The sequence below is a fragment of the Antechinus flavipes genome, chromosome 1 (assembly GCF_016432865.1).
Source record: "Antechinus flavipes isolate AdamAnt ecotype Samford, QLD, Australia chromosome 1, AdamAnt_v2, whole genome shotgun sequence".
NCBI classification, from domain to species: Eukaryota; Metazoa; Chordata; class Mammalia; order Dasyuromorphia; family Dasyuridae; genus Antechinus; species Antechinus flavipes.
This window is the reverse complement of record NC_067398.1, coordinates 382,669,668-382,687,150: the sequence shown is the minus strand read 5'-3', so window position 1 is coordinate 382,687,150 and position 17,483 is coordinate 382,669,668. Positions and strand designations below refer to the sequence as shown.

At 36.2% G+C, this 17,483-nt stretch overlaps 1 protein-coding gene across 1 annotated transcript in view; it reads right to left on the bottom strand.

The window, feature by feature from the left end:
• Positions 1-433: 433 nt before the first annotated feature.
• The window catches only part of SLC6A18 (solute carrier family 6 member 18), a 58,791-nt gene continuing 41,741 nt past the window's right edge, over positions 434-17,483 (bottom strand). The window contains 8 exon segments of the mRNA XM_051969805.1: positions 434-1,407; positions 1,410-1,569; positions 3,750-3,912; positions 5,664-5,823; positions 6,755-6,959; positions 10,068-10,224; positions 13,725-13,853; positions 14,694-14,806. Of these exon segments, the coding sequence (XP_051825765.1) occupies positions 1,376-1,407; positions 1,410-1,569; positions 3,750-3,912; positions 5,664-5,823; positions 6,755-6,959; positions 10,068-10,224; positions 13,725-13,853; positions 14,694-14,806 (1,119 nt within the window). The 3' untranslated portion in view covers positions 434-1,375.

Sequence of the window (17,483 nt, the reverse complement as noted above, 5' to 3'; positions counted from 1 at the left end):
AGCATTTTCTACTTCTGATCCCTTTTTGCCTGAGAAATTTTTATACAAACCCAGGCATCTTGGGGTATAAAATAGGTTATACAAATCAAACATTTACTGATAATTATAAAGAAATGTATTTTAAAACAATTCTTTGATAAACATAGAATTTTACTATTTATTAAAGATGAAAGCAAATTTGCATACTAATGAGATGGATGTGTTTATTTTACAATAAAGAATTAAATATTGGCAGAATATTTGATACCTTTTACTGTTGCCAGATTTTTCATGATCCCCACATTCAATTAATTACATGACTCCAAAGTTTAAGAAATTCTGGTATAGAAAATGTTCATCAGTGGTGTGATCTTGACAAATATGTTCAATAACCTTATCCATCATTTCAGAGGTTTCAGTGGCGACTGCTTTCAAAAACAGACAAATCATCATATTGCTTTAATCAGATTTAATCATGAGAAGTGGCTTAAAGATAAGCAAGATCCTTAGTCTGTCATTTTGTTATCCTTAAATATTACATTGATTTACAGGTTTAGCACAAGTACATCTTCACTAATGAACTTCTTGGTGCATATTTTCTTTTCTATTTTTTTCTTTTTGTTGTAGTAATAGTAGCTTTACACTGGTATGATTACAGATGTGTGAAACAGACCCTGAAAAGGGTATAGAGCTTAATTTAGAATATAAGGTGAGTGAATGGCTTGTGAGGAGGAAGGAGATGAAACCAGGTGTAGTAAAACTCATAGAAAACAAGGTAGGCGGGACACCCGTGTGAGTGATTGGGCAAATAGAGAGATGTGAATGGGCAGTTACTATGGAGATGAGGTTCTAGAGTCTTGTCCTTGGAGCAGCTGATACTACTTTATATTTCGTGTCACACTGTGACTACGTCACATCCATTTCTATTGTTGGTCAGGATGCTTTTCTTTGGTATTGTTCAGACATGTCTGATTCTTTGTAATCTCATTGGAGATTTTCTTGGCAAAGATGATGGAATAATTTGCCATTTCCTTTTGTTGGTCATTTTACAGATAAGGAAACTGAGGCAAACAGGGGTAAGTGACTTGCCCAGGGTCACACAGCTAGTAAGTGTCTCAGGCTGGATAGCACTCTATCCACTGTGCTGGCATATATTATTGACATCCAAATGGGAAATATACATGTGAGCCAGTAAGTAAGGGAAAACTGAGAAGTAGGGTATTCTGGTGCTAGGAGAGAGAATGTTTTGATGGGTAACAACTAAATAAACTACTCTTTACAAGGACGCCAAAGACTGTCCTCCTTGTCCAAAGGGCAAAACCACTCTGATAACCCAGACTCACAGTTTATGCATTAATTCCCTTATTTCCTTCCTCTTTTACATAGAATTACCCTTTCAATTCTCTACAGATTCATAGGATTTTTGCCATAAGTTTCTGACCATGAATTCTTCCCCTTTTTTTGCCTCCTGGTGATTAGCTGAAAAAGTGCAATCCCAGGTACCCACATGCAAGGAAGTAGTGACAATATCACACAGATGCCGCGCACCCAGCCAGGGTAGAATTTCTCCTGCTTGATTGGGAAATCATCCTGTAGGAATAAAACAATCACAAAGTTTACTGCTGGAATGTCCAAAGTGGCATGGGAAGGTGACATAGGCTAGTCCCATTGGTAACTTTATTTTGAGTTCCTTTAAATGAGGATCATTGATAGTAAGAAAAATTGAATTAGGAAATGCCTTTCCCAGCAACTGTAGCAATGGGATTTATATTGTTTGCTGACTTAGACTTTTTGCTTTGGGCAGAACCCAACCTTCTTCCTTCCTGGGATCAATGAGCTCAGAGTTCTAGCTAAATTACAGGAAAAAGAAAAGTGTATTTTTTGTGTATTAATAGGAAATGTTGGGGTAAGACCTCTGATTCCTGAGGATGCTCTCCCCGCAACATAAGCAGTTTCATCTGAGGGGCAAGGTAGAAAAAGACTTTATTATGATCAAAACAGCAATGGATTCTTGGGAGCCAAATGATTCATATTAGCATAGTTTAAATGAGATGATGTCCTCAGAATCTTATTTAGGTTTTCCCAGCCAAGCTCATTTTACAATTACATCATTGATAAATTATCACTGAACCTCAGCATAAAGTCCCCAAATGCTCCTATAACTATTATTTATTTATAATGTCTTTCTGATGACTATATCTGTTACCTCTATAATTATTTTCTTTAACGTTGTGTTTCTGTGGAACCAATTGGCAGCATTAGGTGAGACATCTCTCTCTCTCTCTCTCTGTGTATATATATATATATATATTTGTACATATATATAGCACTGTATGCTTTTCAGAGTTCTATTTTATATATATTTATTTTTATTATATTATTTTATATATCATATATAAAATACAACTGAAAAGCTATATAATTATGATGTTTTATTTGGGATTACAGAATGATCTAGACCAATTGTGTCAAGCTCAAATAGAAACAGATCCCTACAGACCACATATTGACTTAGAAAACCACAAATTGACATTATCTATCTTGTACGTTCATTTATTTTGCTAACTATTTCCCAGTTACATTTTAATCTGGTTCTGGCACACTCAAGAATTTTGCAAGCACATGCCACTTGTGAATTTGACACTTTTGGTCTAAATTCTAAAATCTCTATGGAATCTCTAAACTTAGGGGGGAAAAAATCATAGAGTTGAATAAGGAGATATGAGTTTCACTCCCTGTTCAATCACAAATCTTATAAGAATGGAGTACAAGTCTTGAATCTCACTCCTTGTGTGGCCATAGGAAAGAAATTCAATCCTTTTAGGCCCCAGTTTCCTCATGTGTTGTCAGATTCTTTATGACTTATTTTCCTTTCTTATATTTTAAAATCTCTTGATTTTGGCCTCATATTATTTGCCATTTTGTAAGCAGGATAGTTTTGGAAATAACTGATGAAATATATTAAAGCAAATTGTGTGAAATAGAGACAAAGTTTCATACAGTCTTCTTTCTGTGTTCTGCTGTATATATGGAAATGCTTTCTTTTTTGGTGTTTAAGTAAAGAATTTTTAAAATTTAAAGAAAAATATAATGTGCTATACAATGGAAGGTGTAGTCACTTTTACTTTCTTTGTCTAAAATAAAATTGCAGGATTGTAGGTTTACCAATAGAGACTTTAGATTTCATTCCCCTCATTTGAGGAAACTGAGACCCAAAGAGATTAAATTTCTTTCCTTTGGTCACATAAGTAGTGAGATTCAGGATTTTTATCCAACTCTCCAATTGTAAATTTAGCATCCTATCTGTTGTACTACATTTAAACAGATAACTAAACATGATTTAATTATTATATATTATATATAATTTAAAATTAGCATCATAATTTATGCTTACTATGATAGCTTACTATGACAGATTTATTTCTATTCAAATAAGGACATTTCATTCTTATTATTTTTGCCTTTGTAATTTTCATTGTCCTCTTATCAAGAGCCCAAATATATATATACTATGCTCAGGTTTTAAACAAGATTTGGGGAACAAAGGGCAGCTTATGAGATTGGAATTTTAATACTGTGAGTAGATCTGAGATAGTGGTTATCCAATTTATATATTCTCTGGGTCTTTGGAGTTATAGAGGTAGATTTTTGGTCAAAAGATATCAACAAAATTTAAACTGATTTCAGAGAATTGATAAATTTAGCTCCTTGTTGGGCCCAGAGAGTTGAGTGGGTAAGATTCCCTGAATTTCTTAAATAAAGAGACCTACATATTGTGGGTTCCAGGATCCATACGTTGGCTGCTTCTGTGTCATTAGGATGATGTAGGCTACAAAGATGATCAGCAGCAGCATAGGACTGATGATTTTCCATGTCACCTGCCAGTAGAGGTTGGGCCGCCTTCCTGTCATCCATTCCACATCGTCACAGAACCTGCCATGTGAACCAAACAATTCACATTCTTGCCCTACCTTTCCTGGTCCCTAGTCCTGACTTTGAAGCCTCTTCAATTAGATGTATAAGAAAGATTATTTTTTCTTTATGTCATAGGACTCAGTCCCTCTTTATTGGCAAAGAGTGAATAACCCCAAATTTTAATAAATCTCACCAAATTACCCCTGTGTATTTATTTTTTAAAAATACTCCTGACTCCAACCTTGGCAGTTCTGAGCAACAATTTCTTTTTCTCTCTTCTTTTTTATAACATTAATAAGGTGATGACAACTTTATGTCATAGATAAAACCAAATTTGGCTCTTTGCAAGAAATAGGCTATGTCATTATTAAATTAAGTATTGAAAAGGATTTTCCAGGAAGGAAACGAAGTACTTCAGCAATCCCTTTCAAGATGGAATAATTTCAAATACAGACTCAATGAGAAGATATGTGTTATCCAAAGACCAGCCCCATTATATTCATAAAGGTTCAGTGCCAAAAGTTTGATTATCAAGAGATGAGTTTTTTGGCTTCACAGAATCATGAAGCCTTCTGTTAAGGTGTGGAGGGAATGTGACTTGAGTAGTGAAAAGAATATTCAACCACTGAACTCATGGTACTTTCAATTATTGGAATAATAATAAAAAAAAAAACAGGTCTATTTATATCTCTGCTTCATTCTTTCAAGTTTCCTAAAACCACTCTCCAGTTAAACAAGTGAAAGTAAAACAAACAAGATACAATCTTACTGAACAAAAACTGACTTTTATTTTATAAGGGAAACCCACTATTGCTTCAATTTCTACACTGATGTTTGTTGAAATCACAAACTAAAGGAACAGGATGACTGAAATGACATTTTAGATATTATTTACTCTTTCTTGAAACTGTTCAGTAGAAAATCTGGCCAGCTAATTTCAGAACATGCTTAAGATATATCTTTCTTTTTATATTAGAATCAACAATGCACAATTGGACAAAATACAATTCCTTAGCTATATGGTTCTAAAAGCATTGTCTGGTACTCACTTATGTTGCAGAATGATACTCTAGATGGCCCTACAGCTAAGAATGTTTCTGGGTAGGGACAGAGACCAAACTTGTGATTTTACTAGTATAGAAAACTCCTGAAAGAAGAAACTCTCTCTACTAATGCAGGTAGGCATCTCCTCTTTAATTTAAGAGTTACTTAGGACACTAAGAAGTTAAGTGCTTTGTTCAGGATCACATATCCAGGATTTGTCAGAGAGGGGACTTGGTCAGGTCTTCTTGGCTGAAGGCCAGTTCTTTATTCACTGTACCATTCTGCCTTGAATGTTTTTGATAAACTCATTTTTTTGCCATTAAAAAACTTATTTTGCTTATAGATTTCAATGTCTTTTATTTCAATGTCTTTGATCTTAGAGATGATCACACTCTCACCACTCCCTCCACTGGTATGGATCAAAATCCATCTAATCCTTGTATCATTGTTGTATGTATCTCCCACAGACTAACAGAAAACCTACCTAAGAAGCTAGAACTCTTCCTTTAGGTCTTTTTATTTTGTGGGCATATGTAAGGGTCTCAGCGAATTCTTTAGAGGAAATTGCTTTTAACTGGCTGAGTTCCTTATCTCTAGGGACAATCAGATTCCTACTGGGCTCTCCTTCACTTTATCAAAGGGAGGAGGGCAGGAGTTTGGCTGATAGGTCTAATCTCAGATCCCCTTGAAACATTATTTAGGAGGGAGCTCCCCAGGTTAATTACCTTTTCATTCCATAAACATAAATGACACCGATTACTTCAAAGAAGGCAAAGATTAACAGGTTCAAGGAAGCTGCATAATTGTCAAAGATTTCAAGCCAATAACTGCCAGATTGTAGTGTGAAACAAAGAGCAGAGAGGCAGCAAACTAGGCATATCACAGCTGAAAAAGAAAGAAAATATTATGTTGGTTGATGGAAAGGAAGGAAAGAAGAAATGGGAGGGGAGATGATAGCCAGGAGCAGTAGCAACAAGACTTTTTTGCTACTTATAAACACTTTTCACAGAATCTCAGATTTCCGAGCCGTAAGGAGCTTCAGGCCATACCGATAAAAAGATTCGTTTCTACAATACGCAGAACAAATCATCATCTGGTGCTTAAAGACTACTTAAACACCTCCAAAGATTGGGAATCCTCTACCTCCATAAAGGAAAATTGCCCATTTAGTTTTGGGATAATGCTAATCCTTAGGAAGCATCTTGTTCATCTTTAGGTTTTCTTTTCCTCATTTGCCCTGCTCTGCCCTTCCCCTCTTCCCTTCCTGTTCCTTTTTCCTTTCCTTTCCCTTTTACTTTCCCCTTCCCTTTCTCTTCCCTTCCCCTCTTCCTTTCTCTTCTTCCCTTCTCTTTTCTTCTTCCTTATTCTTTCCATTTGTTCTACTTCTCCAGCACTCAAATACTGAGTAGATGGGAGGACATGGCCTTGATTAGGGATTTAAGTTAGACTATGGCTGGGCTAGATAATAGGGGGAGGAGTACTATTCTAGTTTTTTTCCTCTACCCCAGAATCTTCTGGAGATGACATGTGAACCCCAAACTTGGAAGGGCACATGGAGGCAAGGTTAGAACATCTTATTTTTTATATTAGTGAAAACCCTCAAAACCCCCTACTCTCATTCCTCCTAAGAAGATTATAATATTATTAAACCTGTTGATTAGAGCAGGAGTCCAGGAAAGATGTAAGAGAATAGAAAGGATGCCTTGGGCTAGTAAGTAACTCTGAAGAGAGAAGATATGATGGGGAAGGGAATAAGAAGGAAGATAACAAGTGAGTAATTAAGATTATTGTAAGAATGGCCTAATTCTTCACTTACCTGTTATTAATTCCTTGGGGACTGACCTGGGCACAATTTGCATGTCTAGGATAGGGGTCAGTACTCCTTCCATATTCCCAAACATGGAAGTAAGTCCCAAGGAAAATAGCATTCCAAAGAAAAGCACAGCCCATCCAGGAGAGCCAGGCATATGGATGATGGCCTCCGTGAAGACGATAAAGGCCAGGCCGGTACCAGAAGCACTCTGTGGGACACACACACAGAGACACATGCACAACCATGTCAGGCCCTGGGTTTGGGAGCTTTGGTTCACAGCCACATTCAAATCTTGGATCTAGTGCTGGAAGAGACCGCAAAGGCCTTCTAATCCAAACCCCTCATTTTACAGAAAAGGAAACTCTGTCCTAAAGTGACTTGCTAAGATTACACAAATGGGATTTCAGCTCTGGTCCTGAGGTTCTTAAGCTTTTTTTGTGTCCTTGAGCTCTTCAACAGCAGTCTGAAAAAGTCTATGGACCCATTCTCAGAATCATGTTACTAAATGCATAAAATATGAGTATAAAGGAAACTAATTATATTGGTGTCAATGGATAAAGCATCAAGCCTGGCTTCAAGAAAAGTCACCTTCCTGAATTTAAATCTGGCCTCAAATACTTATTACTGTGTAATCCTACAAGTTGCTTAACTCTGTTTGCCTCAGTTTCCTCAATGGTACAAATAAATTGGAGAAGGAAATGGCAAACCACGCCAGCTTCTTTGCCAAAAAAAAAAAAAAAAAACAAAAAAACAAAACACTTCAAATAAGGCCACAAAGAATCTGAATAAAGTGACTGAACAATAACAACAATAGTTATCAATTTTTTTTTTTCTGAAATAAAATCTTGGAAACCAGTTTAAGAGCCCTTCAAATAGCAGGATAAACCTTTTGTTTGTCAGCAAGGGGATTTGGAAACTTGTCTTCCTGTCCAGGATTAGGTAGCTTAAGCAGAGTACACATGGTCTGGACTGACCTTAGCCTCTAATAACTGCTTGGGTACAGAGGGTATGTATAGACACATTTCTTTTGTTTCTATTTGTTCCACATGTGAGTTTGTTAACTTCTCTTAGCCACAGTCTCCTCTTCTATGTGATGAGGAAGTTTGAAGAAGAAACCTTGAAGGTGAACCTTCCAGCTTTAAACCAAAGAGACCATCCTCATTTCTTTCAACTTTCTATTTTATTCTCCTTCAGTTCTTCCCCCCAACCTCCTTTCTCCTTAATCTTATCTTCTTTTTCTTTTTCCTTGTCCCTTGACAATGGTATTCAGGAGGAACATGGCTAAACTCTAGTGATGAAAAAACTGGAGTTCCTTGTCTAGAATCTATACTGAACTTACTTGAACTGCCACAATCTGATGATGTTGTGAAATGAAAAAAAGTACATTTCTTCCAAAGATGATGTTTTATGGGGGTAGAAGTGTAGCACTTCTAACCCATAGATTTCAAAGCCCCTTCCATGCACATTGATAGGATATAACATGATTTTCCCATTTTATACATGGAGGCAACAAGAGATTATAATTAACCATGGTCATACATTAAATTGATAGAAAACAAAAGGGAGAATTAATCAATTTTCCATCCTCTTCAACTAAATATACCACAGTTTCTCTGCCATTGGGACTGAAATAAAGGTGAGGGAAAGAGAGAGAAGTCATATTATTAACTTCTCCCCTGTTCCTCGGTTGCTTCTGTCAATAAGGTCAGACTTAGTGTTCACTAGAGATCCTACCAGCACTATGTTTGAAGTCCTACAATCTTTAATGCCTTTTCTTTTTAAATCAAATGTATTTCACACACCTTGCCTGAGAAAGAACAATATCAAGGTGGTTCTTGTGGCAATCTATGATCATATATCAGAATCTCAGAATTAGAAAACATTTCTAGTGGCCAAGAGCTTATAACATGGAGGTTCACAACTTTATTTGTCCTATTAGAGGAAGATAGAGTTTGGACATCTCTGAATTTTAATGGGTAAAAAAATTATATCTTTATTTCCCCTAATCTCTGACTGAAATGTGGCATTTACTTCAATTATTTCTAATTTTTTTTTTTCTGAGAAGGGATAGGAGTCTCCATATTTCCCCATACTGTCAAAGATGATCATGATACAAAAAAGGCTAAGAGTCATCACTTTAGTATAATCCAAATCTGGATAAGAATCCTCCCTAAAATGTGCCCAAAATGTGCCTTAGCTTGAAAACCTTCAGTATGAAGTTATCAATTTTCTATATGTTTCTAAATGCTAGGAAATTATTCCTTACAAAAAGCTTAATTCTTGCCCTCTTCACATTATTCCCAGTTCTGCCCTTTAGGTCCAAGCAATCTTGCTTTAAAGTCTCATCTCTCTTCAGATCAGAAAGCATGTTCCTGCCTTACTGTTTATTTTTCAGTGAAAAACCAGTATTTATTTGGTTCTCCTGGAAGATAGTACAAATAAAAATGCTTCCTTTATTCTCCTTTTCCATCTGTGATTTGAGACTAAGTTAATGGGTGTCATTAAAGTTTTATGGAAAATTTTATCCCTTTGCAAATGCTACCCATTGATCCTAGGTCTACCATCTGGGGCTAAGCAAAATATAAATTATTAGATTTGCCATTTTGAAGGGAAAAAAAAACCGATTTGCTACTATTGAAGGAAAGAAGCTGGAACAATAAATGAAAGTGTCAAGAAAGAAAAATTTGTATTTTAAGCAAGAAGAAATTTCTAAGAACTAGGAAGCAAAAGGTCTGGTACATAGTAGTGCTTAATAAATTATTTTGGATTGATTAGAACTTGTGTCCCTCCTCAGAAAAAAAATAGAAATAATTGAAATAAATGCCACATTTCAGTCAGAGATTAGGGGAAAAAAATGTTAAACATTGAAAGTTTAACAGAAATCACTAGAGGAAGTAGATTCCTTTTCATGGGCAGGTTTTCAAGCAGAGGCCAGATGCATACTTTTTGTGTGTCCTCATGAGAGTTCTTTTTCAGGTATAGATTGAACTAGGTAGCCATTGAGGTTCCTTCTAAAAAGAAACAATACTTGTTAAGGCCAGGTAACATGTGTCTGGATGAATACTATATATGAATATCCTTAGAGTCAGAGGACTTAGATTTTACAGGGACTCTGGAGATTATCTAGTCCACCCTCTTCATCATACGGCTCCTCAAAGAAAGAGATCCAGAAAAATTCTCCTTTCTCAATGTCTTACAGACACACAGTCAGCAATTAGTTGAAGCTTCTTGCCCCGTCCTCTGATAAATCCTATGATCTTTCCACTAAGCCACACTGCTTCTTACTAAACCCGATATCTGGTCTGAGTATCACTACCTTGTCCAAGAAATCTTGCAGGTGGCAGCTCTTCAGCTGGAGACGTGCTATCCTGTCTGCCTGGGTGGAATTCAAGTGCGTGAAGCAGGTCAGATAGTCGTCCCGCTGGATGCTTTGATCTGGAAAGTCAAACTCATTGATGATGCTGATGATGTTTCTGACAGAAAGAAGAACAGATGGCTTTGTGAGCATTTTACTGGGTGTACACAAAATTACTCGCAGGTCATTGGATTCAGAAACCTTGAAACAAATTTATTACCACCATAAATGTGGTCAGTGGAAGGGATGTATCATTCACTAGTAAATAACTATTAGGAAAAGTCTTCCAAAACAGGACTCAGTTACTCCAGATCTAGATTTTAAATTATACTGTGAGATACCCCATGTCTATACTCAACAATGGGGATGGGGGAACCATATCTCTTTTGAGAAGGAGCTGCTTAATTCTATTTCCTAATTCCTATCTAGGGCAGCTAGCTGGCACAGTAAATGGAGTGCCAGCCCTGGAGTCAGAAAGACTCATCTTTCTGAATTTAAATCTGGTCTCAAACACTTATTAGCTGTGTGCTTCTGGCAAGTCACTTAACCCCTGTTTTCTATAGTCTCCCACCCATAAAATGACTTAGAGAAGGAAATGGCAAACCCCTGTAGTATCTTTGCTAAGAAAACCCTAAATGGGGCCATGCAAAGTTGGACATGCCTGAAATGAGTGAACAACAACAATCCCCTATCTGTGTCATGTGAAGGGGAAGCTTTGCCTTAACTATGAAATCCAATAAATTCTTTGCTGAGATATGTCTTCTCTTTTTAAGAGGGCATTAAACTCTTACAGAACTGATAAAGTGATTATAGGGGTCAGGCTGAAAGTAGCTTCACCTTCCTTTGATTTATCACATTGAATTCCTTTGAGTTATCCACTGAGTAGGAAGAGCAGAGTCAATAAGCCTTTACAAGCAAGTATGGCATTTTTGGATGGATTCTGGTAAACAGGTCATGCCCTCAAAATGTCACTCTAAGACTTATCATAATCCCTGAAATTCCAATTTTAGATTATTATTCTCTGAGGCAAAACAGAGGAACTATTGAGTGACCCAACACAACCATAATAATCCCTTTCTACCAGTGAGTAGTTCTTTCTGGGGTGGAGGTGGAGAGAAGAGGGGAAGAAAGTGGAAAATGTTAGCTAAAAGGAGATGATTCAGACCAATTCCAATGGACTTGTGATGGAGACAGCCATCTTCATGCAGAAAGAGGACTATGGGACTAAATGTGGATCACAACATAATGTTTTCACCTTTTTTATTGTTGTTTGCTTTTTTTCTTTCTCTCTTTTTTCCTTTTTGATCTGATTTTTCGTGTGCAACATGATAAATGTGGAAACATTAGAAGAATTGCATATATTTAACATATTGGATTACTTGTTTCTAGGGAAGGGCGTGGGGGAAGGAAGGGAGAAGAATAAGGAACACAAGTTTTTGCAAGGGCAAATATTGAAAACTATCTTTGTATATATTTAGAAAAAAAAGAGAAAAAAAGTTAGCTAAAACAAGGCTTGGATTTTTTTTTTTTTTTTTTTTTTTTTTTTTTGGTTTTCAGTGATCTCTACTATCCATAGCTCAGCAGTAACTCAAATGAATAGGGTGAGCTAGGTGATGCAATGTATACTCCAGATTCATCCTTAGATACTTACTTGCAAGTCCTAAGCAAGTCACTTAACTCTGTTTGAATCTGTTTCTTTATCTATTTGAGTCAGAGAAAGAAGCAGAAAACTTAAAAGGAGGTCACAAAGAGTTGGACATGACTTAAGAGACTAAACAAAAACTCAAATGAATACATCATGATAGTCACATATCACCAAGGGGTTCATACTGATGATGATGTTAATGAGGATGAAGAAGAAGAAGAAGAACAAGAAGAACAAGAAGAAGAAGAAGAACAAGAACAAGAAGAAGAAGAAGAAGAAGAAGAAGAAGAAGAAGAAGAAGAAGAAGAAAAGGAGAAGAAGAAGAAATAAGAAGCAAATAAAGAAAACAAAGAGTGAGGAAAAGAGGCAGCACATCAGCTTCCATGGAGCCTAGCTGAACTTGCATGAACGAATCTACAGTTGGACAGCAATATAACTAGTCATTTAAGTACTATGATAAGCAGATGAAAGAAAAACAAAATGTGTCCTCGTATGAATTTATCAAATCAAATGCTCTTAATAAGCATATGTGGGATAGGCCATCAGACATTTGAGCCTAGGAGAGAAAATAGCTAGAGAGACACCAAAAGGAAGTCATGAGAAATAGCTTGGGATGGGAAAGGGATGAGAAGGAGGTGACCTGGAATGCAATTTCTGGGAAGAGGAAGGAAGCAACCTATTTTGATCAAGTAATTGTGGTACAAGGTTTTGCAAGGGTGAATGTTGAAAACTATGTATATATTTTGAAAATAAAAAGCTTTAATTAAAAAAAAAGGAAAAAAGTAATTGTGTTAATTTGGTATTAGGTCTGGCTGTTTCTAGGTTGCTAAAGGAGTGTAGGTGATATCACTGAATTCTAAATTTCATTGTCTTGGCTAAAACTCCAATTGCCCTACTTTACTTTCAAGGTTACTGCTGCAGCAGTACAATGAATCCCTTAATGATTTGGTTAAAATGCATTAACATTGAATGCTTCTTTTTCTGGTATCTATCAAAATTTATTGGACAGTAGTGGTAGTAGTATTGTTCTATCAGTCTTATTTATAATTTTCATTCTAGCATTACAACACTGGGAAATAGTTATTTTCAATTAAGTTTGTTAATTTGGAGATTGACAATCCAAGATCATAGCACATTTTTACAAGTACATATGGTGGTTCTCAAACTTTTGTTCTCAGTATCTTCATGTTGTTAAAAAACTATCGAGGATCTGTTCAAAGAGTTTTTGTTCACATGGGTTATATTTATAGCTATTTACTATATTAGAAATAAAAAATAATTTTGAATTTGTAGACCCTCTGAAAGGGTTTCAGAGACCCCAACAATTCTTTGGACTAAACTTTGAGGACCACTGACATAGAACATGCAAACCAATCATCTCAGGAAAAACTTGATTTTCTTGTTGTCTGTTTTTCATAGTTTATTGTTCAGTCATTTCAGTCATGTTTAACTCTTCATAACCCCATTTGGGGTTTTCTTGGCAAAGATACTGAAATAGTTTGTGAGTTCTTTCTCCATCTCCTTTTAGAGATGAGGAAACTGAGGCAGCCAGGGTTACACAGCCAATAAATGTCAATTATTCAAGAAGATGAATCTGACTCTAGCTCAGCTCTATACACTGCATCACCTAGTTGCCCCTATCTTTTATTAAAGTTGTGAAATTCTAGTATTTTCAATATACCTGCTTTTGTTGGGGACAGAATAGTTTGAATTCTATTTGTGTACTTTACTACTGATGAAAAAGGAACACTTAGGTATAGTAACTAACAATATTCATATTATTCATGATTCTCCAATTCCTGGAAAAATTCAGTTATTAATTCTGGCTTCCTGCTCAGTCATAATACTCCTGTAACATTCCCTCCCCTGAGACCTCATACACACATACACACACACACACACACACACACACACACAAAGAAAAAGACAAGCCAACATTCTGCTTCAATGCAGTGTCTGCACTAGAATCCTACCTGTCCAGGCAATCCCAGTAATCATTTGTTGCTTTGAAGCCTAAAACAGAGAAAACAGCTATAGAAGCATAGAGGGAGGTCATGCTGTTCACTAGGGATATGGTGACAGCATCTTTTTCACAATCATTCCTGGAAAAGAAACAAATAAAGACCTTTTCATCAATTTTTTTTTTTTAGAGAGGGTTTTTTTCCCCCTAAAAACAAGAACACAATATAACATAACAAACATGTATTAAGTATTCACTGTGCTAGTCACTGGAGGAGGAAATTCAGGCTCCCTATTGTCAGCGAGCTGACCAGGGGATAAGAAAACAACCCAGAGAGCTAAAATCCATAATATAACACAATAAGAACATGGGAGATGTCCTGACAATAAGCCATGAGAACCATTTTTACCCATGGAATAATTTTTACAACCAGGAGATCTAAGAACCCTTTGAGGAGAAGGTAAGCCTACGAGCAGGGGACCAGCTTGGTACAATGGAAAGAATATTAGATTTAGGATCATAGAATTCTGGTTTCAATGCTATCTGTCACTTTCTGCCCATACAATCTTGCGCTCAGTTTCCTCATCTGTAAAATGAAAGAGTTGGATTATACTCTTAATCTAAATTAATATTCAATGTTTAAGCCTTGAGTTCATGGAAATCAGTCAGTAAACATTTATTAAGTGCCTACTGTTTTAAATGCTGGATTTTTTTCAAGTAATTTCCTGAGATCTCATAGAAAAGAGGTGGTTTCTTTAAAAATTCCTTATTTGCTTTCTTATGCTTCAGGAAATAGAATATTAATTAGTAAAAATGCCCTTTGTTTTCTTTTGAGGAACAGTGCTATGTGAAAATAATGTCTCATGATTTTTATCACTCTAAAAGTTTAGGAGGCAGATTGCCCGAAGAATATAAAATGAGGAGAGGTGATTTTATAACTTTAATCCTATCAAGCTACAACCAAAGCAACAACTCTTCTTACTTGGGTGGATTGTAACTTGAAAAGGCAATGTGTCCTCCAAAAGCCAGCGAAAGGGAAAAAAAGATCTGAGTAGCTGCATCAAGCCATACTCGGGGATTCTGGAGAATGCTCATCTGAAATTAGAGAATAATAGCAATTATAATAATAGTTATTCCCATTTAAATATTGCTTAACAATTGCAAATGCTTTTGCAAATATTAACTCATTTGTGCCCTTCGAAAATGCTGGGAGGTAGATAGGGCATATGGTAATTTATGCTCATTTTACAGATGAGAAAACTGAAGTTAAAGGAAATTAAATGGGTTTGTCCAATAGAATGATAATTTTAGTAAACATCTGGAAAAATCATCTCGTTCTAATTATCAACTATAAGACTAAGTGGTAATGCCCTAATTTGGCTTTAATATTACCCAATTAGCTTAATTTTGCTACTACCTTTACAAAGCAGTCTGGATAAGACTTTCAGGAACCAAAATGATAGAGTAAGCAGGAAACTGGCATTACTCTTCCCATATTCATCTCCAAACAACCATAAAATAGAGCCCCAAACAAATCCTAGAACAGTAGAATGACAAAAAAGGATGGAGTAAAATAACCTTTGAGCCCAAGAAATTTGGAAGACTGGCAGGAAAAGTTTATCTCATTAGGGAAAAGGGAAGCACAATCCCGGACAGGAAACAACCCAACAAGTCAGCAGCAAGTTCTACATCAGCCAGCAGAAGATCCTGAACTCCACTGTGGTAAAGCAAGCAAATGTCAATAGGATTTCCTACATTCAGCATAGCCAGGGAAATAGGCAGACTCCAGCTCTAAGAGCCTCCACATGTTTCAGTCCAGCTCCAGACAACAAGCAATATTCGGCAAGCAGGCCTCCATATACTTCAATGTAATCTCCAGGGAAACAAAGAAACACCCCACTGATCTCAGCACATCCCAGACACTAGCACCAGGACCCCAGTTCAGCCCCAGGTAAGTGACCGGACTCCTACAGCCTCCAGAAAGACCCCCACCCCATCCCACCACCTCAGCACAGCATAGAGAAGGGTCCTTTATAGGCTTTAGGGCAGTGCCAGGTAAATAGCCAGGCCTACAGTCTCTGGCACAAAAAAACCCTAAGATAGCACCCCTTCTATCACCAGAGCAGAACTCAAACTTTAAAAAAAGGAAAAAGGCCAAAAAAGATGAACAAAAATCAAGAAAAAAAAAGAATCTGACCATAGAAGACTATTATGGAGGATCAAGACACAAACTCAGAAGAGGACAATAATATAAAAACACATGTGAGCAAAACCCCACCGAAAAATGAGAAGTGATCTCAAGCCCAAAGAGAACTCATACTAGAGCTCAAAAAGGAATTTAAAAATCATTTAAGAGAAGTAGAAGAAAAATTGGGAAAAGAAATAAATGATGCAAGAGAATTATGAAAAAAAGAGTCAACAGCTTGGAAAAAAGAAATGTAGAATTGGCCGAATACAAAAATAAATACAAAAGTCCACTGAAGAAAAGAACTCCTTAAAAAGTACAAATGATCAAATAGAAAAAAAAGGTACAAAATTAATGGAGGAAAAACTACTCCTTAAAAATCTGAATTGGGCAAGTGGAAATTAATGACTCTACGAGACATCAAGAATCAATCAAACAAATAAAAAAAGAATGAAAAAAATAGAAGAAAATGTAAAATATGTCATAGGAAAACAACTGACCTGGAAAATAAATCCAGGAGAAATAATGTCAGAATCAGTGGACTACTTGAAAGCCATAATTGATAGAGGAATCTGGACAACATCTTTCAAGATATTATCAAAGAAAACTGCCCTGATATCCTGGAGAAAGAGGGCAAAATAGTCATTTAAAGACTCCATCAATCACCTCAGGAAAGAGATCACAGAATAAAAACTCCAAGCAACATCACAGCCAAATTTCAGAACGATCAGGTCAGAGAAAAAAAAACTACAAGTGGTCAGAAAGAAATAACTTAAGTATCAGAACCACAATCAGGATTACACAGAACTAACTAGATGCAATATTAAAAGATTGGAGGTCATGGAACACTATATTCCAGAAGGCAAAGGAGTGAGAACAGCAATCAACAATCACTTACTATATCAAGGCAGGGAGGATAATGGTAATTCAATGAAATGGAAGAGTTTCAGGCTTTCATAAGGACAAGACCAAAATTAAACCAAAAATTTGATCTCCATTATCAAGATCCAAAAGAAGCATATACAGGTAAAAAGGGAAAAGAAAAACATAAGGGTTTCAATAAAGCTAAACTGTTTAGACCTCTACATGAGAAGATAATATTTGTAAATCTTAAAAATATATCACTAATAGTGCAAATAGAAGAAATATACATGGACTGACTGCACAGGTATAAAGTGAATTTGAGGGAATAACAAAAAAATTAAGGGATGAGAAAGAGAAGTAAACTGGATGCAGAAGGAAGGGAGTGATAGAATGAGAGAAATGATTTCACATTAAGAGGCATGAAAGATCTGTTACAATGGAAGGGAAAATGAGAAGGTGCCTGATGGGTATCACTTGAATTTTACTCTCATTAGTATTAGCTCAAAGAGGGAATAATATACACAATCAGCTAAATATAGATATCTGTTTTTCTTAATAGGGAAGTAGCAGGAGAGAAGATTAAATAAAGAGGCAGGGGACTGACAGAAAGGAGAGCAGATCAGGGGAGGTGGTAGACAGAAGCAAAATATTGCTGAGGAGGGAAAGGATGAAAAGAGAGAAAGGACCAACAGGAATAAAAATAGGATGGAGGGAAATACACAG